The sequence below is a fragment of the Syzygium oleosum genome, unplaced genomic scaffold, assembly GCF_021117445.2.
Source record: "Syzygium oleosum isolate NSW1041296 unplaced genomic scaffold, Sole_v2.1 Sole_v2.04, whole genome shotgun sequence".
NCBI classification, from domain to species: Eukaryota; Viridiplantae; Streptophyta; class Magnoliopsida; order Myrtales; family Myrtaceae; genus Syzygium; species Syzygium oleosum.
The window spans coordinates 10,181,974-10,209,283 of record NW_026607488.1 but is presented as its reverse complement, the minus strand read 5'-3'; the positions used below and the strand labels follow the sequence as shown (position 1 = coordinate 10,209,283).

Below are 27,310 nucleotides of genomic sequence, written 5' to 3'. Positions count from 1 at the left end.
AAGTCCTGAAACCGAGTAGATTCACCACCGAACAGAACTTGGAACCTACCCTCTGGAATAGATTCTTCATTTTTTGGAACTTGGAACATACCATGCATACCCTGGAACCTGAAGCCTACCACGTCATAGGTTTCAGGGTTGGTTCCACGATCTACTCAAGTTCTACCAGTATTATTAATTAATTGATTGTGGTGAACCATCACCTTTAATGACCATAATTTATTGCTACAATCCATTAACAACAACTTATATTAAGACACACGAAAAATGTGAGACATTAACAAAGTAAAATTCTTAGTCATAAAATGGAAGCTTAGATTATTGGTTATAGATTATACAAACATCATCAAACGATATTGAATACTGCAGGATCACGCGAAGACATAGAACAAGAAAAATATAAAAACTTGTTACAGGTTCCAAATTTTACCTACCTAGAACCTGAAACTTACCTATCGAAATAGGTTTCCTAATTTTTAGAACCTAGAACCACCCTGTATACCTTGGAACCTAAAACCGGATAAGTTCTCACCGATCCGGTTCTCCGATATTAGGTTCTATGCCCGAAACATGCTCACCCCTACCTGTATTTAATTGCCACCATTGAGTTTGAAACCTTGTCGGTGATAAGCTGAAGGAAGGTGAGGATGAAATTAAGCCATCATGTCCCTTTTGCCCTAGGCAACACACGTGCTACAATGGCTGGGACAAAAGAATTGTGATCCCATGAGGGTAAGCTAACTCCAAAAACCCATTCTCAGTTCAAATCGCAGGCTTTAACTAATCTGCATGAAGTTAGAATCACTAATAATCGCGGGTTAGTAATATGATAGTGACTTCTTTCCTGGGCCTTGTACACTGCTCTCCACACTATGGAAGATGACCATACAAATCATGGCCTTAACCACAATGAGGGGAATACGGAAGGCAGGGCTAGCAAATGGAGTGAAGTCGTAACAAGGTAGGAAGGCTGCAATGTATGTGCCTATTTATAATGTGAGATTTTGTGAGATCAATACCAGCAGTTCTCAAAATTTAAGCTGTTAGATAAATGCGTGGTTTAATATTTAAGTAGTATATCATAAAAGTTGGATTCTACACAAACTTTATTGACTATTTAAAATTATAAATACATAACAAAGTTAGATTACGGCTCCTATTTTTTTGTTTAAAATTGCTTTAAGGTTTTGCAATTAATAATCTTAATAGTCCTTGTCTAGATATGTCATTTTATTACGAACTATTTAGTTTAGTTCAAAATATTATCTAGTGTAAAATCACAGAGTTAGAGGGGCATATTGGATGTGGAAAGAAACCAAAGAAACATTCTTGGTAAAATACCTCAGGAACCTTTGCAGCAGCATAATGTCCTGGCAAAATAGTCGCTCGGGGGAGTCCTTGGGACAGGTATCAGTTTCCCAACAGTGTCAAGAGGCCAACTGGATTACAAACAAGAACAATAACAAGAGAAGTAAGCAACAAGTTGGCGTTAGTGTAGATGGGACATGACCAAAAAGCTTACATACTCTCTAACACACATGTTCATCAGTTGAACAAGGTTGAATGCACTCTAAAGAAAACACACAAAACATCAAAGAGAAAAAGAAATTCCATCATCGAGCAAATAAAATCAGTCAGGACCAGCCCTGAGAGGGTATTGCGTCAGGAAATTCACGACACTTCGAGCTTGGTACTAAGCCAGCCCAGGAAAATAAAGGCAAGAGAAAAAATCTGTCACTGTTCAGGAACCAAACACACAGAACCAGCTCACCCCAAAAGGACGACGAGAATTTCAGAAAAAGCATAACGGTATGCCCAGCCGTGGACCGAATAGAAAGAAAAGGAACCAACTAATTTTTTCACCATATGAGTTGTTGAAATCTGTCAGCTAACCTGATGAGACCGATAATTATCGATATCAGCCACTGCTTCCAATCAAGCTTTACTGATGAAGTAAATGTTCCAAGAAACTCGATCATAATGACCTGAAGGAGTACAGACAGAAAAGTTATATAATGGAGGATTTCATGAAGGAACACCAAACACATCAAATAAGACTAAGCATGACTTACCTGAAGAATAAGTGTTACACCCACTATTACCATGAAGAGGTGGTTTCTGGTGACTCCTTTGAACACATTCAATTCATCCGGTTTCCGAGCATTAAATTCGTTGAAAATCTGCAGTGCAAATGATATACTATTCATCAGATGTTCAAGGTAAAACATTTAGCGTTAGCCTCTTATCAAGCAAAGAGAGCAGTTCACCAAAACCATCCAATTACAAGCCTCCCTGTCCCATATGTGCCGAAAGAATGTTCATTCAAGAAAAGGGTTACTATGCAACCACATCATATAAAATTGAGAATAAAACAAATTTTCATGAGGAAGCAGAGCTATGCATCTTCGTCTTCTGATTCTCACAACACCCTCTTACGAAAAAGAACAAGAGCATCCACTATTTCAATTTCAAGAGAAGTTTTGAAATCATATATGACAGAAAATTTCACTATAGATCAACAGATTAATTAGATGATCCATTTTCAGGACGATGCAGTAGGGCATGCTATTCGCTGTCATGTCTCAGAACTTGGATGCACAACAATAGCACAATTCTGTCCTGGATAAGAGTAGCATTTTAAGCTAAGTTTTCATAACTGTCTACACTATTCACTTCTAAAAAAAAGTAAAAGACAAGTGCCAAAATGGAATAATCACTCATGCACAAATTTCATTCCAATGTAAGATTGACTCAAAGAATGGCACTTACTTGGCAAAAGACAAATGCATTGAAGATCAAAGTATTCTTCACTTTGTTTGCATGATCACTGCTATCATTCTCTAGATTTAGCAGGCTCCTTCCTCGAAAATTGAGAACAAGCAGGACACAAACTTGATAAAAAGACTGCAATAAAAAATTTACATTTGTAACTTTTGGTAAACAGTAGATAGAACTTAGCACAGAGGCATTTAAATTGATCTTTACCTGTATCAGCAAGTTCCGCCACATAATATTGGTTATGAGAGGTTCTCTGGTCATACAAGATTCAACCAAATGCATCATACATCTTACAGTGAAATCTATATGTTAGAGATACTAAGAGATTTCTGGAAGATAACTTCCCATGTTAGAGATATTTTGATAATTTTGTTGATTCTCCATATCTCTCAAATTGCATGTATATCTTAATTGATATGATATCTTAGATAGTCAAATAATAAAGTCTATGAATAGGCTTATGTATTCTTCTTCAATATATAGCGAAATACATAGAAATTCCACGACTTAATTTTCCGCTTTATTCTTATCTGTATAAATGGGTGAGGAATTCAGAAAAGAAAAATGAAGATATCGAGGATATGGGCGCAAAAGTGGAGAATTGCTTAAGACAAAAGCTTTACTGTAGAAAAACAAAAACTATTTGCATGAATCCCACACACAAAATGTTCTTTTAGCCCACTGTAATAGGGAAGAAAAATCAGGTGGCAGATTGGATTGTTAAGACTCAAAGGTGCAAATCTTTGCCCTATAATTGGGTCTTTAACCCTCCCGCAAACCTTTTGGAATCTTGTATGTGCTTAAGCTTATTTGATGAAATGAAATGATCTTGTTTTGACCAAAAAAAAAAACACAAAGCTCAACCGCTGATATAATTACTACCACCAATTAATTTTTACCTCCGACCAACAGGTGGCCTATGCATCAGGTGATCTGTAGGGGGCTCTGTGGCCAATGCAAGTGCTGCAAGAGTGTCCTGGATGAGATTGACCCAGAGAAGCTGCCCAAAGAGGAAGCCAGCCAAGCATAGGATTTATACAGAGACAAATATGTGTAGGAATAAATCGAACAATCTCTGAGTGAGAGAGAGAGAGAGAGAGAGAGAGAGAGAGAGAGAGAGAGAGAGAGAGGGGATCAAACCTGCACTGTATTCAGTGGAACTTCGCCAGAGGAAACAGCAGCAATGACGTTTATCGCAATAGCTGCAACATTAATTGTAAGCTGGAACTGGATAAATTTCTGGATATTTGCATATACAGATCGTCCCCACCTGACAACCTGCATGGTGTACATGATAGGTGAAGATGATTTTAAGAAATTTAAGGACTTTGTCCATAAAAGGCACTCCGTTGAAACTCCTTTTGCATCAACAGGGTTGTCGACAAGATAGAACTCAAGATTACGAAAAAGAGAAAAATTAATAGCACGATAAGAACTATATTATATTGGTCATCCTCCTTCCACCCTATAAATTGGTGTATGCAACCGCATGCCGCATTTTGCAGCCAATGTATTTAAATGTATACTGCCAAAGAAAAAAAGGAGGCACTGAATCAAAAACGAAAAGCAAAAGAAGCACAGAAAATAATGACCAAAAAAGAGCAATCTTACATCACAGCTCATGCAGTTCAGCACACATCTAAGTCTCATAGGTCATATAATTATTCAAATATAAGAGATTAAGAAATCTCTAATGGATCGATATGTGATAGAACCTTAGTTGGTGGAATAAGAATAACAAGGGTCATTTCCGTATTTGACAAGAAAAGATATAGGAACTACTATGCCCCAAGCGGTGAGAGGAAAGAATGAAAATTTCCATCAATATCACTCTGTTGATGAGATGTGAGATCATAAGCTAATCATGGTGGTAAGTACTAACCTTCACAACAGAAGCAAAATTATCATCCAAAATAATGATATCGGAGCTCTCCTTAGCAACTTCTGTCCCTTGAATACCCATTGCAAGGCCAATATCCGCCTAAGCACCATAAAAAGTTCACATCCCAACAACAATACCAGAGAGAAAATATATCCAATCAATGAATATTATACCATGAGCAGGAAATGTAAAACATGTGTAATGTACCAATGATAATGTACCATAAGACAACAAGACCCCAACGAGCGTACAAACCAATTTGGTAACATTTATTGCACCCAAGTTACTTTGTGTTACACAAAGTCCAACACAAAAACTTAAGCTATTAAATAGAGTGAGACCACATGAATATAAAGAGCATTTATGACCCATTGTCAATCGATGTGGGATAATATTTCAACATCCCCAATTTAGGACCCGTTGTCAATCCCCCACTTACACGCAAGCCGGATTAACGTGAAATTTTGACGGGAAAATTTCATTTTAGTACCAAAGTGGGGCCTTTTTCTCAATTTGGTACCCAAAGTGGACATAGTCCCAAATTGGTACCCAAAGTGCCCATTCAGTCTCAATTTGGTACCCAAAGTGCCTATTCAGTCTCAATTTGGTACCCAAAGTGGACATAGTCCCAAATTGGTACCCAAAATGCCCATTTAGTCTCAATTTGGTACCCAAAGTGCTCATTCAGTCTCAATTTGGTACCTGAGTTCGCCGGCCGGCAAGAAATTTACTGTTCCGGTAGCCGGAACAGTATTTTTTTTACTTTTTTTTTAAAATTTTTTCCCTTTTTCTGTTTTTTTTCTTTTCCTTTTCCTTTTCTTTTTTTTTTTTTCCTTCTTCCCTCCGCCGGCCACAGCCATGGCCGGCGGAGGTCGCCGGCGTCGGGCGAGGGCCACCCTCGCTTGGGTCGGCCCTCGCCCGACGCAGGCGAGGGCGACCTCGCCCAGGCGAGGGCCGCCTCGCCCGACGCCGGCGAGGGCAACCCTCGCCCTCGCCGGATCCGGGTAGGGTCGGCCTCGCCCGCCCAGCGAGGGTGGCCCTCGCCCGACGCAGCGAGGCTGCGCCTCGCCCGACGCCGGAGAGGGTGACCCTCGCCCCAGATCTCGGCGAGGGCGAGGGTCACCCTCGCCGGCGTCGGGCTAGGCGGCCCTCGCCTCGGGCCGGGCGAGGGTTGCCCTCGCTGCGTCGGGCGAGGGCCGACCCAAGCGAGGGCCGCCCTCGCCCGACGCCGGCGACCTCCGCCGGCCATGGCTGTGGCCGGTGGAGGGAAGAAGGAAAAAAAAAAGAAAAGGAAAAGAAAAAAAACAGAAAAAGGGAAAAAAATTTTTAAAAAAAAGTAAAAAAAATACTGTTCCGGCTAGTAAATTTCTTGCCGGCCGGCAAGCATTTGACCGGCCAGCGAACTCAGGTACCAAATTGAGACCGAATGGGCACTTTGGGTACCAAATTGAGACTGAATGGACACTTTGGGTACCAATTTGGGACTATGTCCACTTTGGATACTAAATTGAGAAAAAGGCCCCACTTTGGGTACCAAAATGAAATTTTCCCAATTTTGACTACGCATATTCACATAGAATTTTTCGCTCGCATATTAGCGAAAAGGATAACATTGGCTCTGATACCATGTTAGAAAGTCTAATCCAAAAGCTTAAGCTATTAGGTGGAGGGAGACCGCATGAATATAAAGAGCATTTAGGACCCATTGTCAATCGATGTGGGATAATATTTCAATACTTTGACTGCTGCCAGTCAACCAGAGGATTTAAGAGCCTATGGACAATTGAGCAGCATAATGCAAATGTGGCTGCCAGTATAACCACATCATAAATAGATCTGAACCTTCCCATAAAAAAGAAGAAGAAGATCCAAACCTCATGTAGAGCAGGAGCATCATTTGTGCCATCTCCAGTGACAGCAACTACATGTCCTCGTTTCTTCAGAGCTTGCACAAGCAGAAGCTTGTCATTTGGCGAGGATCGTCCCATCACCTAAAAATGCAAGGTCTGATCAAATTTCATTCTACACCAGAAGAGGGGAAAATAACGGAAAACTAATCAACGAAAACATACGGATATCTTTTCTGCAGTTTCTTCCCTTTGGACATCAGATAAGGCACGAAATACTCTTCCTTCAATGAGATTAGGCTCAATAGCATCTGCATCAGAACCTAATATCCCACATTCCAAAGCAATTGCTTTAGCAGTTTGAAGATTGTCGCCTGTAACCATGCGTACCTACGCATTGAGAAAAAGGATGCATTTTACAAAAAAGACAGATTGGAGGACCTAATTTTTCCAGCCATCTTCTAGACTTAGGAAGATGCTTTGTGGATATATGTGTACGTAATTTGCATAATTTCTAGCATCAAAATGAATAATAAATGTCCAAAAGCTTAACAGGGCTGATGGAGTGATCTAACAATAAGAAGAAAGAGAAAATTATTCTCTAATAGCAATGATCCACCTGTTTCCCTTAATGGAAAGGACAAAACAAAGTATTCGCATGAGTCACAGGATGAATAAAATTATGAGACTGCAGGAAAATGCCCAAACATAGCAGTGGCAAAAAGCCAAGCTTGGTCTTCAGAGGATTTAGTGGGGCATTGTTACCTTCACGGCTTGTCACCAATGAAAATAACATCAGGTCTCAGTCTTCATAAAAGTCTAGATCTAACAGAGCTAAACGAATGTTCATCCATGAAAAACTTAAACATGACTTAAATCAAAGATTTATGAATGGGAAAAGAACCTACTTTAACACCAGCTGCTTGGCATACTCTTACAGCATCCTTTACACCAGGTCGACATGGATCCTGCAATGCAGTGGAAAATAAACAAAAAACAGAAGTTGTCGATCAGTTATAGAGACTGTTAAAAAGTAGCAACAAACTCAATCATTTAGATGTAAGACAGCTTGTCATCAGTCTATTCTATTTGTCACCTGATATAAGAAGAAGCCATAATCGAAAAATAGATCGGTTTTAATTGTAAAACTAGAATAACTATCACTAGCATAGATGAATTACACCTGAGTCAACATTATTATTATTATAATTCCTCATTTAGCATCAGATACAATGCCAAGTCACTATCATTTATCATGAGTGCACTTGGGAACCAGAATCCCCACCTTTTATGAACTGAATGCTATAAGCATCTATATAGTGGTGTAACAGCTGTGTGTTTCGTCATAGGCATTCAAAGCATGGTGAAAACGTTATATATTGCAACATAAAATTAACTATAAGGTGAAAGGATATACTAAAAAATGCAACGATGACAACGGCAATTATTTGCACACTATAACTGCTATCAAAATCATTTTCCATGATATAGGTTTAGAACAGAGAACATTCTCATGCTCAATAATTTGCACACAATAATTGCAATCTAAATCATTTTCCATGATATATGTATAGAAAAGAGAACATTCTCATAAAAGCATTTCATGCTAATTTCTCAAAGAATATATCTGAATGAAACATAAAGAGACTTGAGTGAAGGATATGTACCTTTAGTCCAACAACAGCCAGTAAAATAAGCTCGTCCTCAGGCAGTGCCCACTTAGTTAATTGTTCTTCAACAGTTGGAATGTCTTTCAAGTCAATAGTCCTATATGCAATGGCGACACAGCGTAGACTACTAGCAGCCATATCTTCAATAGCTTTCATAAAAAGCATCACCTGCAACCAGGGGTTATGATCAGGAAATGTTAGATAATATAAAGTACAATTTATCAGAAACACGAGATATACTGATCCTCAGGACTTAGTATGACAATCATTAACAATACTATCAGTGAGAAGAACAATTAAACTTGTGCATGTACAGCTGCAGGTAACTGATCTTTCATTTCTTCATTGTTGGTGGTATAACAATTTTTACATATCTTGCTTGCATATTTCACAAAGCTTGGCCAACACGCTTTTGACTCCAGCATTCTTCATTTCCACCACTTGTTTAAGAATCATAGTGGAATGAATTAGGTGGACACTAGTGCAAAGAGAATCTGGTGAATCCTGATGGAATGTTTTCCAATTATTGGGTAGAAAGTGTCTAGTTAAGAGTACTATCATCGTTTTAGATACAGAAAGGGACCCTATTTCTAGACGGCTTAACATACTTCCATCAAAATTGTGACGGAAAAAGGAAAAATAATTCCTCAAAACCAGTGCAGCGCCCTCTCACAAATAATCATTTGCATTATCAGATTCGAGCTCAACCACACTTTAACTAGCTCAAAGACATCCGTGTCATAAAGGCTTAATCTCACATACCTTTTCTTCGTCCAATGCAGCCACCTGATCATTTAAATCCATGTATTGGGTACATGAGGACAAGACTATTTCGGCAGCTCCTTTCCAGTGTACATGAAGCTCGGAGTTTGTCTGTGCATACAACAAAATGGGCAACCTTTTAATCCTACATTAAACTGCTCAACTATGTCATGATGCAACATTCTGAATCCTCAGTAAAGCATCCTCAGAAAAGAAAAGAGAAAAAGCGTTAAAGCGAAATATGTAGAGAGACTGAAATCATTCATCTAGATATAAGGCATGAGGTGGTAAAAGAGAACTCTGAGAACTGTTTCGTCATAAGCAAAGCAAAATATGGACCAGAGATGACAGAATTATCGACCAGAAGAAGAATTAAAAAAGCTGTAATGATTAGAAAAGAACTTCGATTTCAATGACTAATGTTGACCATAGTGAAAAAAATCTTTCAGCACACACAAAATGACAGGGACATGATAGGGAAGAGAGAACTTTTGGCATATTGGAAGTACCATGTTTAAGTTTTTCAACTTACTTTATAACCATTAAGTTGGCAGAATGTACAAGAAGATCAGAACGACTACTCTGCTTTGGATGTAAAACAAGATATTCTGGGGCTGTGACAATAATTGTGATCCATTTCCCAAATTCTCTAGATTTCTCAAGAGTGGTCAACTAACTTAATCACGAAGAAAACAACAAGTGTCCAAGTTGAAGAGGAAAACTTGAAAGTGAAAAAAAAGACTGCTTAATCATGAAGAAAGAAGAACCAAGAAAGTGGACAAGAAGTAAAACAAAGCAACGAACAGCTTGTGAAACAAAGAGATGTCAAATTGAAGAAGGAAAGCTTCAGTCAAATGTTGAGTGCAATGAACTTGTCAAAGAAGAAAAAATTGTGCGCTACCATGTCAGTTAGGATGCCTATAAATAGGCATTACTCATTCATGTCGAGAGCTTGTGGAGGTGAGCTTAAAACACATATCGTATGCTCCTCCAATCCAACTTCTTGCACTACCATTTCTATCAACTAAATAAACTATATCCCATGGCCTATATTTCTTAAACTATCCTATATTTTTCCCTTATTCATCCTCTAACACATATGTCCTACGCACATACATACTAGCGCGTCGCTAACAACAACTATCTATCAAAATCATGCTTTCGCACACTCAAATTGTTAGCGTAGCATCAGAGCTCCAAAAACCCAACATTACTGTACATATGTCGAGAATAGCATATAAAAGACAAATTCAACAATTACCAGCTTTAATGCGACACCCCCTCGTTTCTTCATAGAATTAAACGGGCAAACATGAATTATTGAGGACTGCGATCGGGTCGCTTCAAAGTTCATACCAAGCTACCAAGAAGAAAACAGCATATAATCAGTTTGAACTTCAGAATCTAAGGAGTTGCAGATGTAGCATATTTAAGTTGAGATTGAAAACCTTAAGTCCCCAACAAAGGATGGCCTTTTCTGTCGGTGAGCCAGAAACCTCAACATCTTCCCCAACCTGCAGATGTCAGAAAACAAATGATAACCATGCTTTATAAACTCCAATGTCAAATACTCTGTCTCTGATAACTTTGGGATAAGAATACCATAAGTGTCATAACTTTAGTACGGTGATCACTTGCATGTTGTAACTTTTTTTCGATCACTTGAGTGACAAAATCTTTTAAAAATCGCTCACTTGAGTGCCATATCTGTTAATGGATTGCTTGACTGCCGTAACTTTTTGAAAGACGTTCACCCAAGTCCTAAAAATCCAACTTGGCATGGCACTTGTGGTTTACATTTTTAAATAATTATGTCACTTAAGTGATTGATTGAAAAGGTTATATGGAACTCAAGTAATTGAAAAAAAAAGTTATGACACTCAAGTGAACATCGTACATATACTAGGTCACTCAAGTGATTTTAAACAAAAAAAGTTATGGCCTCAAGTGAGTACCATACGAAAACTATAGTACTTGAGGTGTCATTTTTCCAATAACTTAAGACCGTTAGACATACCTCAGGGGTGAAAACACTGCCATTGGTATTCTGAGCAATACTTTCAGTGAGTAAAGAAACCATTGTTGTGGGTAGCTGTGAACTGCTATTAGGAGAGTCCATTTTCTCCCCACCAACATAAGCTTCAACCACTGTCATCTGTCAGATAATGAAGAACCATCATCAAACTAAACCTTCTTCCCGACAACAAACCTTGAATTCAATAAATTAGTTGTTAAAGATTAAGCTTGCTTGAAATATTTCAATCTTGTAAATAATAAAAATTGGAAAAAGGAAACCATTTAAATGTAATAAGATACTAAAAAGTTAGGGACACGACTAGATAAACTATTACTTTCTGCTTTATGCTTAATATAAATTTTGCGAGGCATATACTTTGCCTTATTCTTAGGCCGAAGCATCTTAAACGTGCACAATATACAAATGATGACACATAAATTCACATATAATTTTTTTCCATATTCTTTTGAAATTTGAATAATATTTTAAATTTTGGCAAGAAAGCAGAAAAATGGTTTGTCTTTTCTTTCAAAAAGAATAAACTAAGGGTCCCAGAGTTTTTAGAAGTTGCAACACAAAGGGGAAAAAGTAATCATCTACCTTGTTCAAAGTCAAGGTGCCAGTCTTGTCACTACATATGGTCGTGGAAGATCCCATAGTCTCACAAGCTGAGAGTCTTCGCACCTGCAAAATTTACTACTTCTAAACCTCATTCCATATTTATATTTTATATTCCATGAAACAGGTTTGATAGTTCAAGAATATGTACCAATGCCTTGTCCGCCATCATTTTTCTCATTGAGTAAGCAAGTCTGCAAAGTTGGGGAAAGAAAATAGGATACGGATGGAGAGATTAGAGTAAAATGGACATCATGATTGTCCAAATCTATTAGTTATTGCAGAAAGATCAGAAGATGCCATCACCATCACGCAAGCAAGCGTAGATTGAGATTTGTCAGTCAGATGCAGGCATGCAATGTTTGTCAGTAGGACAAGTGGGACTTTGCTAAAAGATACAAGATGAACACGACTTGGGGGATATGTTATTTCACTTTATTCCTAAGATTATCCATAGACATCTTTAAAAAACAATCAACTCACAGTTCAGCCATCCATTGACATATTCTTGTCTTCTTTGTAAATTGCCTTAATTTCTCATAAAAGTAATATAACTTCGATGATCACATATATTCATAGTGTCCAACATTCAAACATTCCTTGTAAAATCACTACACAATATTGTACACATAGAGTTCCTCATTGACGCGTTCGACCACGAACCAATATTCTGAATGAAGGGCAGACCTATGTTGCTAAGTTCAAATCCCCACAGGGTCCTAAAGAATACTTCAAGGAATTGCATGGTTTGAATTCCTGTGCAATTTTTACGTAAATGAACTCGAGAAGAAACAAGTTTGGTTGAAAGTGCTTACGTCAGTGTAACAGCTAAAGGGAGCCCTTCAGGCACTGCAATAACGACAATTATGACCTGTGCATTGTATCGTCCATCATGAAAAGAGGAAGAAAGAAAGGAAGGTTTGGCTGTACAAAGGCAAAATATTGAATGCTACCCACCGAAATCATGAAAATCTTGACGGCTCCATCTACAGTGCTACTAACACTAGTTTTTCCTGCCTGAAACTGGGGACTGCCATCTAGATTTTTCGTATGGCCAGTAAAGTATCTGCACATGCACAAGTTGACAACCCATGCGCACATAAGCACTTGTGAGAGAGAGAGAGAGAGAGAAGAGAGAAGACGATCATGAACTAAATGGTGCTTGCCTCGCCATAACCACGATCAAAACCACTGCAGCTAAAGTCAGGCCAACTTTCCCAATGAACGTGGTGACTCCACTTAAGCGTACCTATTCATGAAAGGCAATCATATTCAATGTCCACTAAATTAAAGGGATAATGGCACAAATGGTGCTTGAACTTTGGTCAAATGTGCAATATTGTTCTCGTACTTTTGATACGTGCAATGTGGTCAATGAACTCCGGCTCAATGAATAATGTTGTCTTTAGACTTTTAATTTGTTCAAAGTGATCCCTGAACTTCAGGTAAATGTTCAATATAGTCCCTTTGTTGTAGGAAAATGTTTAAAGGTGCATGGACCACTTCGAACAAATTAGAAATTTAGGGACAACATTGCACATTGGATCAAAGTTCAGACACCATTTGTGTCATTTTCTCTAAATTAAACAAGGATATGATTGAGCCAAAACACATATAAGCACACGCGCATAGACACCACAAGAATTATATAAGACCGAGTATGGAACCCAATCACAATCAATCTTCTCTTTACTCTTTAGCTGGACTGGGATGGATCTCACATTTAAACCCTCTCCTATTACTTTCTATCCATATATTCCACAAAATGTTGCAACAAAGAGTGCTCCGAAGTCATCCATCTATCTGTCAGAAACGCCTAATTTCAGCTGTTTCACCTGCCTCCAGAATGTACCAGACCAATCTGTGATGACAAACCTCTTTCCATAAATTTCCTTCCCTAGCTTGTTGTCCTAATGTGAAGAAAGCTACCTTAGTTCCAGCAGTTCCCCCAAAATATTTCCATGGAAATTACAGTTAATACCTCCTCCTTGTGGGGCAATGTAAAAAAGATTCATGGTGAAAGTTGTACCATGTTAAATGCCCTATCAAAGATTAGGTTGTCTTTTAATAAGTCTGAAATAATTCCCTGCAAGACACCAAGGGAGGGTCAACCCATTTACCGAAAGAGCCGAAAGCCGAAAGAGAGCTCATTGATGATTGAAGGAATCCACAGTCAATCAAAAAATCTGTCTATGATCATTGGCACTGATCAAGTCTACTGACAAGTAGTTAGATTTGTTCCAACCCACTTACATAACAATGTGCAGAAATCTTTGTTAAGACTTCTCACAAATCCATCTTTCTGCACATGATTGTCAATAGCATGTCAGTTAACCAACTGAAACTTACTGCTTTCATTATCATCTTCCCAAGGTTCACAACTCTCCCGCTTTTGTGCAACTGAAGATGGAAAAAGGAAATAAAGAGAACTAAAGGAAGATTGGATGTACTCTCAATCAATGTTGATCTGCCCCCTCAACAAACAAATGTGATTAAGACCTGTTCCTTCCTTTCCACTCTCACCAAAATGTCGGTCCAAACCAAAAGCTTTTCCCAGATGAACCAAAGGAAGACTCAACAATTCATCAGCAATGAACCAACCCGAACTTTCAGCTTACTAAACACATTATCAATCTCTTCGGCAGAGCAACCTCACTGTGTTTTGAATGGATTTCGAAATGAGACATGGCTTGAAAACAGAGAAGCAAGCATCTTAAATATCTTAGTTGATCACCTTCAAGCACCGGCATATTATAGATGAGGGATTTGAATAAGGCTAATATCACTCAGGTCAACCTTAAACCAGCCGAATATGTCACTCCTATTGCTTTCAAATCTTATGAAGAACTTTCTCGACAATGATAAAGGAAAAGGTGAACCCCGAATATCACAGAAGACACCAGCAAGTATTTCAGAACCTGATCCTGCTATGCAGTACCCAAGCAATCATTCGCAAATAATCCTTTCCTAAATCTGGTAAAGATTATAATTCCAGAAATACTAGCCTTGATCCTGCTATACAGCACCCAAGTGCTCATTAGCAATGGCATCCTCAATATATCTCCCACAGATATAGCATTTTGATAGGGGAAATAATCTTTTTTTTTAATTGCAATAGGGGGAAATGATCTTCGCCGTATCATATTATAGACTATAAGCCAAAACCTTAGAGATACACAATTAATGAATCATACCCATCCTCAGCACTTGCCACATTAGGAAACAATGCACTAAAAGAAGCATTGAGACTTTTTGCCAAAACGAAGTTAATGGAATTATTTGAAATCGATGGAATTATTTGGAACAGCTTCTCTAAGCACAGCCTGGCAAACTTCCACAACTCCAATTGTCAAACGTCAAATATAGGAGCTTTGTCTCGATATTCCAAGGCAACTTCTACATCTTAAAGAATGAATTGCTTTCTTAGCTTATCTCATCTTTGTACTGCAATCCATCATGTCAAGTAAACGCCTCCACATCTCTCCAATCCAGACTCTGCCTCATTATAGCCAATGCACTTCATTTTCTCCCTGAATCTCATTATCCACTAAAACAGACACCTTTCTAGTTTCCAGAATACCAAAGCAATTTTATTGAATCATATCAATTTATCCTTAAGGATTTTAAATGCTTGCCAACACAAAACTTGGAGAAAAAACAGAGAAACCACTCCATCTATCAACAAGTCCATGTAAAGCACACAGCACAAATAAGTACAACTCAAGATAAATTAAAGAAGGACCTGCAAGGGTGTCTCTTCACCCGTGTCTTCTGAAATACTGGTCATGAGCATCCCCCATTCAGTATTAATTCCAACGCTTGTCACCTAGCAGAACGAAGATATTGTAGGCAATTTGAAGTCTATTTAAGGGAACGACATGAGCATGTGTCCGTGAATGTGAGAAACAGCAATCTTTTTTCAGGCTCAGTAAGCACTTCACAATCTGGAATTATGAGGAATTTCTTCAACACTAGTATGTGCAGCTAAAGTTACATCAAAGAAAGAAGCTGCCTGTGGAAAACAATGAATATTACTTGACCAAGGCTACTACCATGTGCGATTAAATATCATCCAGAAAGCATATGCAACACAATACAGCAGAAAGGACAGTTTAGTACTTAACTTGGAGCTTAACTATATTTCCATATTTATTCCCTCAAGGATTGCACTTAAACAAATTACCAAATTCAATTGTCTTGAACTCTTGATATCATACGTCATAGATTTTTTTTAGAGGACATTCAGATCCAAAAACTAATGGGAACATCTTAAAACACGGTGCACAATTCGTCAGTCAATCAGCAGGACTTGATTTCTTGTCAATATATCTTGTAAAATATGACATCAAATAGAGTGGAAAAGCACGATATAACATTTATGCAGCCAACAGCAACCATTAAAATGGATACATTTGTTGTGCATTTGAAGAACTGTCAGTCAACAACGAGGGAGCATAATGGGGGACTATGACTGTCACAGATGCAAGTGTTAGGAGCAACTGGACTTATCCCAATCCACTGTACAGACTTATATTCATTTTAACAACTAACATGAGACTCCATAAATTTTCACAGAAATGAGGTATTTACGACCAAGAAGAATTTAAAACAAAAGAAACTGCAAAAAAAATTAGTTACCAGCATGGTACCACTGCCATCAGCCACTTTGCATCCGGACATTAGAAAAGGTTGCCTTGAATTTTTATGAACCTGTACAAAATAAAAAATAACAAATAAGAATTGCATTACATGATATAAGATTCAGAAAAACCAGTAGAAAGCCATACAAGTTTGCTCTCTCCAGTCATGCTAGATTCATCGATTGCAAGAGAATGACCAGAAACCAAAACTCCATCAGCAGGTACCTAAGGATGATCAAAGTGGATATAAGGCTGAATTACTTCCAAACACCGACTAGAAATCTCAAAGAATATGACGCAGCTTACCTGATCGCCAATATTAAGGGGTACAATGTCACCAACCACCAGATCATATATTGACACCTCAACTCTACGACCACCTCTGACAACCTACAAGTATGTTCCGCCATATTGAAAGCAAGAGAAAAAAGTATAAGGTTCATAAACATCAGTCTGAATGTATATAGCATACCTCCATGTAAATGTTTCGCTTTTCTTCATTTAAGTTCTGGAATTGAAGGGACTGTCTATAGTCGCTTATAGCTGCAAAGTATTCACAGAGGTATGAAAGATCCTTTTAGGTGAACCGCTACTTATTTTTTTCAGTCAGCTTCCACATGCTTTCATCATAAAATTCCAAGTGTATAGTTGAGAAAACTTATTCTAACCATCATTGATTCTGTCACGATAACTTAAATATTAAACAATGCTTTTATCTAACGGCTGCAAAAAGCACTCGCCTAAGCACTCTGCCGAGGTGAAGCACAGGCTCAGCGCTTCGCTTGGTCTTAGCCGAAGCGTCATCACCTAGTAGCTGCTTAGACGAGCGCTTCAAGGTGAGGCGCTTCACTGCTGAGGCAACACCTCAGTAAAGTTGTTTTTCTTCGCCTAATACTTTTTTTTCTTTTGACCTTTTCATCTCTGTTCAAATAAAAGTGAAGGAAATGTGGAAATTTATTTTCGTAAAGAGGCTAATCTATGTTTTAAACTTATGAGAAAAGGTGGACAACTTCTGTCTTCGGCAGAAATAATACAGAAGCTTTTCTGCTACCCCTCTCTCTCGATATAGTCTCAACATATCATTGAATATGTATAGCATCGTTGCAGACTTTTTTACCCTCCCCTCTCTCTGTCTCTCTCTGTAAAAATTCAAATAATAATCAGTTATATAGATAACAAAAAAATAAATATAGACAGATGAGACTAGTAACTTCAAATGTATTTTACCTCTCGGACATCATATGAATTAACGGTACCAAAAGTACAAAGTAAGCATTGATTAACCAATAAACCAGCTTGTATCCTTTAGAACGTCAACACTAACACAATTCATCATTTGAAAACTTTCGCTAATCGATAAGACTTTCTTCTCTTTTCAACTTCGCAGCTCTCTTCTCTCAGGCATTTGCCTAAATTAACACCTAGCACCTTATGCATTACAAGGTCCTAGCACCTAGCGATTTTAACAAAATTGATTGTTAGTAGTTTTGCAAATTTTCACATGATATCAGAGCAGAATATCATGAGTTTAAATCTTTCAGCTCCCTTATTTGCCACCCGGTTATATATTTCCAAGCTTCAATCCCAGGCCAAAGTCCAGCCCACACATGAGATGGAGTGTTAGAATATCAAAATATGAAATCATACCTTCATCCTTGACCAAGAAAAAAAACAAAAGAAGTCACGCCTTCATCAAATAGCAGTAGCTTTTGAAATAGTTGACAATAGTCCCATAAAATTCCACAAGATTATCACAAGGATTAGAGGCACGCGAACAAGACCTAGACACGAAGCTAGAGAAAGATTTTAGATTTTGATTGTGGCAATGACCCTACAAAATTTCACAGATCCATGAAAGAAGCTAGATTCACATCGACAAGTCCTAGAAACAAAGGTAGAGAAAGACTTTTCAACATAGAAAAGCATTGGCAAATCATTATTCTATGGATAATGTCCCAGAAAGCAGGGGAAACACGCTGATGAGAAGCAATTTTCTTGCTTTTCTTTCGATGATGCATTAGTTTAATCACAATGGAACCTCCCTAAGGCCATGTTCGCTTTAGTGGCTTGTACATATGCATCGTTCTCCAGTATCCATTAGCTTGGATTGAACCAAATAAACCTGGACTAGATTGGGGTACAAACTACTGGCCAAGTAAACCTAGATAGATCCGGTTATAAGATCAGATACCTCAAATTCCCACATTCATCACTGCAAACACTGGCTCAGCATGGGTCGCTTCGCTAACTACAGATGTACTCACAATCAATCTAGGCTGTTCAATCACCGTTATCTGCAAGTTGTCGAACACCGAGGGCTGGATTAGATTACCACGATCCGGTACTCTCTCTCTCTCTCTACTTCATCTTTTCTACGGAATCCACAGAGTTTGGGAGGACCAATCTAGCTGCTGCTTGAAAATGGACCGATGACCACAGCAAACTAGAAAGTTTTAAGCTGGCTGTTCTTTATTTTCGCTTTCTTTAGAGTAGTGCGTAAGAAAAATTCACAAGGCTGTAAGCATAACTAAGGAAAAAGAACACGAAAACAATATCAGTCCTACCAATCCTAGTCTAATAAAAAATCTAAGGTACCATAAAGTATGATCATCCTTAAAATTCCCAAGAACATCCAGATATCTGGCTCACAAGATGAGTGACTATTGTTTAATCAAGAAACATTATTAGCAAGTTTTAGCAATTGTGAAGATAATGGGGAAAAATACATGTATACACCAAGTACAAACACCAAAGAAATTCATACCGGTGACAACAACCACGAGGATAACTGCAAAAGATATGCTCACACCGTCGTACCATCCTTTTTTAATGCCCTAGATAGGAATCGCAAGCAGAAATCAAAAAAATTGATAGCACAAATAACACATAATTGAAAGCAAGTAGCACAAACGTTGAACCTATAACAAACTCACAATATGTCCGGACTTAGCCTTTGCTTTTTACTATTTGCTCAATCTAAATCTTGCACACCCACTTTGACTTTTCTTTAATCCAAAATACTAGAAATTTTCACTACCTACAAATACTGACACATAGATTCACAAATAAGTATTTCAAATTTGGGAGGGAAAGAAAAAAAAGTACTTTTTGCTATTGGGATAAGTGCATTGAAGTCCTAAAACTTATCACAAAAGTGCAATTGAATCCTAAAACTTTCAAAAAGTACAATAAGTCATAAAACTTAACACGAAAGTGTAATCGAGTCCTAAAACTTTTAAAAAATGCAATCAAGTCCTAATACTTATCACGTAGGTGTAATCGAGTCTTAAAACTTTCAAAAAGTATACTCAAAGAAAGGGTTTGATTGAACTAATTTGATAAGCTTTAGGATTTGATTACATTTTTTGAAAGTTTTATGACTCAATTGTACTTACGTGATAAGTTTTAGGACTTAAATGCACTTCTTGAAAGTTTTAGGACCCAATTGCACTTTCATGACATGTTTTAGGACTTCCAATGCACTTATCAATTTTGCTATTTGGAATTTTACACAAACAAGCCCTTAGTCAGAAGAGTTTGCACTATTAATGCACCGACTTTTAGGTATACTTGACCAATGTTTTCTGGATACTCGTTAACATGATTCTTTTAATAAAATGCTGAGGGATGTCCCTAATATAACTAAACACACACACTTGTTTCAGTAATACCAGCATTCTGAAACAAAAGAGACAATTTGACATCTCTTGTTTGAATTAATATGTTCTCCCCAGCTTACCTCGGTCTTTATTCCCAGCGCCATAGAAGCCACAGCAGCAATGATTAGAATAATCAACGTGAGATCCTGCCAAGCTTCCCAGAGGAAAATCTGAGTAGACCCAAAATAGGGGGGACAAAACAGTGAAGCAAACCGTCAGCACATATTTTCCATCTTCAACAAAGAAGCTTCGAAAACTTCGGATGCTCACTCGTTTCGCGAAAAATGAATGATTTGAAAAACATTTTTCTAAAAATCATCGCTTATGTCGCTTATAAAAATGAATGAACAAGAAATATTTTCATCATTCACGAAGATGTTTAGACATAAATTGTTGTGGATGATTAAATATTTTTCATTGACTAATTATTTTAAGCGATACAAGCGATCATTTTTTGGGAAAATGTTTTCAAAATCATTCATTTTCTCGCTAAACAAACAGAGCCTTCTTGTGGATACATGATACATTCGGATATCTTACGTACGTATACAGACCTACTTACCCAAAAGCTTTTTCCTTGTTTACGAGGATATGTGTTCGACCCGAATGCATTCCTCCGTGCTTGTAAATCAGCATCATCACCACAAACACCCTTCTCTAAGTTTGTGTTTAAAGAATTCGACAGCCCCATGACCTGAATCAAGAAGTAGCAAAGATTAAGAAGACGATACCTCATTCTTCACGAGTCTAAGGACAATGACATTTTTCAAGTGAATTTACCCCCCCATATTCCTCAAGTGCAGAATGATCATGATCTCTCGTCATCAAAACAAGTTGGTCTTGAGAGATTGTAAAATCGCCACTTGGGACTGGGGATCTTGCAGTTTCTGCCATTAGCACCCATGAATTCAACCATAAAGCATGCAGCATGAGAGTGAGAGTGAAATGAGAAATTTCTACGCGTCAAGCTATGGACTGAAAAGAAAATTGATCATTTAGTTCCATTGCTGGACAAATTTGTGACTCAAACAGAAGTTAAGGTGAAGAGTACCATCAACATCTTCCCCAGCAGCTTGAGAGAGATGCGCAGCCTAATTCCATGAAACCAACAAACCCCAAATTATTACTTATATTGCTGAAACGGCACAAAGCTATTAAAGTCATCCATGGCGACGTTCGTACTTGTATGGCTTGAGCATTGGCTCCAATTGTCCACGGCATCTGCTTTTTCTCTTCCTCCTTCAAGTCCAGGGTGTATCGAAAGCGGCGAGAGGAATTCCGAACAAGAGCTGCTTGCTGCATTTTAGCCATGCAATCAATTTGCAGTTAATGATTGCTTGATGGCAAATTAGGATTCTAGTACAAAAGAATAGCCCAAAAAACGCGGAGAAAATCACACAGTATCCATCAAAGGGTCAGCCTCAGGTTTAGAAATAAGCTGGTGATGAAGAATCGGATATAATCACATTCATAAATTTTAAGAAAGCTTTGTCAGATGAAAATAAATGACCACATAAAAAGTAGGCATCACATATGACGTTTCATCACACGACATGACATGCGCAATATGCACATGTGTGCTCTAACTAATACATCAGTGTTAAGGAACTTTACCTTTCCAAAAGAAAGTGATCAATCACAAGCCGATGAGCGTAAAATAGTGGAACATAAGCATATCATTATATATGTGGTTAATTAGACAAATCTTTTTTCAAGCAAAAAGTAATTTACTGATTCTCCGCCAAAGCTTACAATATTGTTCAAACTACAAACACAATGGAAAAAAGAAGTGTGTACGATTCGACGTGCCAAGTTAGTACATTTTGAGTTCAGTTATCCAACTTTCGAAATCAGAAACAGCTGCCCCCAGGCACTAGCAAAGAAGTCTATAGATTTGCCATGTAAATGCTCCGTGATCACACACTTCGTTGAGTTCAGTAGTCGAGTTGCGACAACTTCATGAAACTCTAGTCACAAAAACAGGAATAAGAGCAAAGCACAGTCACTTAAACTCTGCAATTCAAACTCACAACACATGAAGTTCCGATTATCCAGATACGAAGGCAGAATGCAGAGAGTACCGCACCCGCCAGCCCTTGAGGCGATCAACTGGAGCATTCTTCGTGCTGGTGATGCCGAACGGATCCGAAGACGAACCCTCGTCTGAATCTCCGGAGATTCCGCTTCCGGCTTCCACATCGCATTGCTTCCGGTCAGGTGAACCTTGGAACAGATTCGCCATCTGTATCTGTAAAAATCGTTGCAAGGGAGATGGCCCTGTCACACACTCGCAGTGTTGTCAGGCGCATGACCACATCAATACATGCACATATCGCAGACTAGACTCACGAGGGAGGAGAACACGCGCAAGAGTTCACTTCACTCGATTCGACTCGACTCCACTCTGTCCCTCACTCCTATGCAAATCTCCAATGCCATTAAAAATCTCAAACTTATATCAAAATTTTTGTCTTACAAAAAATCTTAAATTAATAGATAACATATATATCCCAAACTAATCTTTATCTTATTAAAAATTTCAAATTAGTACACATGATACATTTACCAAAATTAATTTTCGTTTCACAAAAAAAAAAACACAAATTGATACCTTGATCCAAATATATATTCCGTTAACATTCCATCCAATATCATGTTAGGTTTACATATGTCTCGAGTTTGATCTCAAATTGAAAATCCGAATTTTGGAAATAAATAAATAAAGAGGAGAAAGTTAAGATCAAGTTTCCAGCAAAGCCGAATATGGTAACCTCCATTGGTGAGTTGGAGTCGCTGAAGAAAGAAAATATAAAAGGAAAGTTAAATTGGGTGGTTTCCTTTGCAAATTAGATGTGACTTTGACTGATCCAAGTTGGACTTCTGGCGGTGGGTTTAATATAATATTCCCAAGATTTGTTTATTACACGCCCTTTACATGTTGATGTGCGCTAGAGTTACTCGTGGCTTGGCAGAGGGAAATTTGTCGTAATTACATCTTGGGCGTCTTTCTTTGTGCGTGGAGTCGAGGAAGAATAAGAGTATTTTGGCCGACAAATTCTTGCCGTAAGATTTGTGTAATTTTTAATGAGATCGAAAGATTATCTCAGGAGTAATTTAGGGCTAAATTCTGTATGAGTTATTGTATATAATTGGGGTTTAGAAACATTGAGAATGTTTGAGTGACTCAAGTGTAGTTATAATCTCTATTATATCGCTTGATCTATAGTGAAATTCTTTACTGCTCTCCTCCTGGACGTAAGTCACCTTACCAAACCACATAAATCTTGTGTTCAATTTATTTTCTTGTTTTGTTTATTTTGTTGTTCGATCGCTTACTGCCGTAACATGTTAAAATTCATACATGTCATTATGTCAATGCATGTAGCAAACGGCTACAAGACAAATCTAAAGTGGAAAATGGTAGATTCGACACAAAAAAATCCAAGTGTGTTAATATATATGTGTTACAATGGAGAGTAGATTTGAGTAAGGGGTAATAGTTTTTGATTTTTTAGGAGAAAAAAATTAGTTGAGGATAAATATATCATTTGAGACTATTTTGAGATATTTTGTAAGACGCAAATTAGTTTGGGTTAAATGTGTCAAGGTTATAAATTTAGAATTCTTAATGATATTACCTACGACCGTAGGTTCGTGTGGGGTCCAGTCTACTTGGCAACTTTCTCAAGGACAAAAGGAACAAATACAGTTGTTAATTTGGGTAATTTATTTATTTATTCCAATAATGTGAACTTTCGGCCAAAAGAAATTAGCATTATGCTTTCAATTTTAGTTGATTTTTATTTTTCTGGATGTGTATTCACGTTATATATAATTCAAGAACAAATTCACATGAATGCACTCAAATCTCTCCCTCGCTCCTCCCCTAGCCATCGACAATGGTGGCGAACTTAGAGTTTTACAAGCACACAGGAGGGGCAGGGCATTTTAACGTAGCGCCTAGTGGACTTCGGATATGATAGCTTCAACATGTCCCGTCAGCAGTTCGACAATATTAACAATTATAATTGATGAAAGGACTTGATTGTACATATTAAAAAAAACCGAGCGCTTGTTAGAAAAACAAAAAAAAAAAATTGGAGAGCAATTGCACAATGACCAAATAGAGCTAGATGGTTACCGTCGTAACCGAACCCTTTGTGTCATGTGTAGTCAAGGAACCTTCAAGTTCAATTAAAATCTTAGTATGCATGGAATAGAGGTGGAAAGATGGGTCAGAAACCCATTTACTAACTCAAAATGGGTTTGCAACATTAAAGCCTAAGTTTTTATGCAACAAACCCATATTCAACCCATTTAAGTTATTAACTTGTAGGCTAAATAGCTTAAATGAATCATATCATGTCATTTAAAAAAATTATTTTTTGTTTTTTCATAAGTGAATTTTTAATTATTTTTTCTTTTTATTTTACTTTTCATTTTTTGTTTTTCATTATTTTTCTTTTCTTTTTTTTGGTTTTCTTTTTCCTTCTTCTTTGGCCAGTCACTGCCCACGACAACAGCCGGCGACCGGCCATAGACGAGCTCGAGCTCAAAGCTTGCCAATGGCTAGTCGCCGAGAAAAAGAAAACGAAATATAACTAAAATTTTCCATTTTTTAAAAGATATATAAAAATATAAAAAAAATTAATTTATTTTTTAATTATAAAAATTGTCCACTGATTTGTATTACATTGAAATGTTTTAGCAATATATATTTTTTAAAAAAAATTTATAAGAAATAATTTTTTTCTAAATTGGATTTAATATTAAAGTCTTTTAGCAATATGGGTCAGGTATGGGTTGCTCGATTTACACTACATGAATATGGTCAAAACGAATTAAATGAGTCAATATGAGTCGAACCATTTTCGACCCAATCCAAATCTGACCCACCTATTTGACACCTCTAGCATGGAATAATCAACAGAAAGGTAAAGATTTTGTATAGAACACAGAGTTATTTTGCTTTTTCTTGAGAAACAAAAGGATGTCTTACCAAAATTGATTGGGGTAAATTTTCTCTTAACCTCATCTACTTTGGACCACTTGTAAAATTACTTTATATAACTCCATATACTTTAAGAATTGAAAAGAGAGACTACGGTACTCATTTTTCTTGTCATAATCTATCAATATTTTACAGGATAATCACAATTAATTTTGACCTAAATATATGTTTGAAGTGTCATCAGATTGCATTGTAGTCTTTCAATTTATTGTTTTAATCTCATTTGTATGATGCAATTGATAGAGAAGCATACTTTAAGCTATACTATGCGGTGACAATCTTTATAAGATTTATCCTAAGATAATAAGGAATGAAACCAAGCAAAGTGGCCCTTCATATGACTTGTGAAATTACAAGGCTATCCCACAAGAAATTTAATGCAGGAAACACTTTCACATATTATAATGATTTAAGCATAATTGACCCCTAAGTCAACAATAGTGAAAGATTCTTACTTCCTGTTGATAAAATCCCTATTCACTTCGTAAAATGTAAGCATCAGATGATTGGATGTCGTGTTAAAATCGGAAGTTTGTGGAATCGAAATGAAAAATCTTGCCATGGCCAGAAAATTGGTGTAAGATCCATGGTGAAATCATTAAGAGTTTGAGATTTACCTTTTCCTTTTACCAGTTCCAAAGCAAATGTGACATTGAAGATGATAGAAGAAGACGATCAATTGGCCATTAAGAAGTTTCAGAATGTTTGAACGTCATGATCTTGACTTGGACGATGGAAAAATGGAAATTGGCCATTAAGAAGTCAACCTAAAATCGATTCTTTTCTCTTTTTTTTGTGGTTATGCTTTATGAGTAATTTACATTTACTTCGGAGAAATTAATGAGAAATAACCTGCAGAATTAAAAGACGGAGGAGACGAAACAATGAACATACTTTTATTTCCTTGGCATGTTTTCACTCATCTATTGTTTATTTGAATTTAGATTATGAACGTGGAACTATATTGTAATTTCTTTTCGTGATTGCTCACTTTGCCTAGTGAAGTGTACATGTTCAAACTCTAGAGATCTTGACAAAAAAAAAAAAAAAGAACCTCCAGAGATTGCTCTTAAAGCTTTTGTATTCAAGACCCAACAGCACGTATCTCCCAACAACATCGCATGAAAGCACGATTTTAACAAGTTCGCTTACCTTATCGCGGAATCGGTACAGTCAAATCCCTTCGCCGGAGCAGCAAGACGCAAGACCCGCCTCAGAAATGGAGAGCAGCAGGACTTGGTGACGACCCCGCTGGCCGGAGAAGTGGAGAGAGATATAGAAGAGGCGGGTTGATGTGATGTCTCGCGGAAGACGGGGGAGCAAATAAAATGCAGAGGCTTCAAGATGAATGGAATGAAGTTGAGGAAGGTTCAAAGGACAATATATGTACTGTTGAAGCACGGGTGACAGCTCAGGAGTCAAATCAACATAAAAAATGAAATTTCGCGGCAGTATCTGGGGACAAAAGACGAGGGGGGGAAGCAGACGCGAAGTCCACATTATGGGACATTGTCCTATCAACCCACCTTCTGTCGATTTCACAGGTTTCTAATGGCCCATTATATATGCCAACGAAACTTCCAGGAATTTTAAATTTGGGCGCCTCGGAACACGTTAAGAAGACTAATTAAACATGCAGCTTGAAGAATAAGCTATACTAAATTATTTAATCTTTTTGCCCTTTATGGTTTTGGGGCTAGGCGACTCTGCGCGACGAACGTGGATGGCGGCAGAATCAAAGGGACTCCTCAAAAGAGCCAAGAGGAGAGCTCGGACAGCGAGGAAAAGTGTGCGTACCATGTTGTTCTCTTTCTTCTGGGATGGGGGCACGACTAGCTTTTGAACATTTTGCTGTTCAATTTAAGTGACAGATTTAAATTTGTTCTCTGAAATTTTTATTGTTCAATATAAGTGACCAATTTATCATAAATTAATTTTTTGACCACAAAAAATCCTAAACTGATACATATATGACAATTTTATCATCCATTAATTTTCGTTAAATTTTATCGTCAAATTTCTGAGTTGAATGACACGTGACAGTTGACGAGTGTACCAGTTTGGGGTTGTACTCTCCGTTTGTCACAGGCGTACCAGTTTGTAGTTTTTCATTATATTAATCAAATTAGTTTTGAGTAAATTTATCGCGGATGTACCAATTTGAGATTTTTCGTGGTATTAACCCTTATTTAATCCTTCAAATTTCTGGAATTTGCTCGACGTCAGTCCTCACCACCGCCATGGTTGCTTAGTTTTCGTTAAATTTTATCGTCAAATTTCTGAGTTGGATGACACGTAGTAGTTGACGCGTGTACCAATTTGGACTTGTACTCTCCGTTTGTCACAGGCGTACCAGTTTGTAGTTTTTCATGATATTAATTAAATTTAACATAGGGTAAATCTATCACAGGTATACCAATTTGGGG

General features: G+C 37.6%; 1 protein-coding gene across 5 annotated transcripts; it reads right to left on the bottom strand.

The window, feature by feature from the left end:
- Positions 1-487: 487 nt before the first annotated feature.
- Positions 488-26,289, bottom strand: LOC115679481 (calcium-transporting ATPase 10, plasma membrane-type-like). 5 transcript variants are annotated; one of them, XM_056311026.1, is made up of 35 exons: positions 26,037-26,289; positions 21,960-22,121; positions 21,056-21,169; positions 20,925-20,964; positions 20,654-20,760; positions 20,436-20,567; positions 19,954-20,043; positions 18,979-19,048; positions 16,687-16,757; positions 16,521-16,604; positions 16,362-16,439; positions 16,213-16,284; positions 15,317-15,400; positions 12,741-12,823; positions 12,532-12,640; positions 12,390-12,445; positions 11,726-11,768; positions 11,557-11,640; positions 10,957-11,094; positions 10,388-10,453; positions 10,201-10,299; positions 8,940-9,050; positions 8,175-8,345; positions 7,416-7,475; positions 6,733-6,897; positions 6,535-6,651; positions 4,661-4,759; positions 3,919-4,056; positions 3,678-3,778; positions 2,986-3,031; positions 2,770-2,904; positions 2,073-2,180; positions 1,894-1,985; positions 1,342-1,439; positions 488-804 (listed from the first exon to the last, which is right to left on the bottom strand). In XM_056311026.1, the coding sequence occupies exons 2-34, from the start codon at positions 22,113-22,115 to the stop codon at positions 1,343-1,345; spliced, it is 3,216 nt and encodes a 1,071-aa protein (XP_056167001.1). In that variant the 5' UTR covers positions 22,116-22,121; positions 26,037-26,289; the 3' UTR covers positions 488-804; position 1,342. The 5 variants fall into 5 exon arrangements, with proteins under 5 accessions (XP_056167001.1, XP_056167000.1, XP_056167002.1 ...); XM_056311025.1 differs by having other exon boundaries at positions 488-785; XM_056311027.1 differs by having other exon boundaries at positions 488-631.
- Positions 26,290-27,310: the final 1,021 nt, after the last annotated feature.

What these genes read in the sequence shown, in the direction of transcription:
- LOC115679481 (XM_056311026.1), bottom strand. Translation starts at nt 22,115, where the DNA reads ATGGCGAATCTGTTCCAAGGTTCACCTGACCGGAAGCAATGCGATGTG. An exon ending in CCTTTAGCTGTTACACTGAC is followed by an intron (nt 11,769 to 12,389) that starts GTAAGCACTTTC and finishes CCAACTTTGCAG; the next exon opens with ACTTGCTTACTCAATGAGAA. An exon ending in GCAGTGTTTTCACCCCTGAG is followed by an intron (nt 10,454 to 10,956) that starts GTATGTCTAACG and finishes TGACATCTGCAG; the next exon opens with GTTGGGGAAGATGTTGAGGT.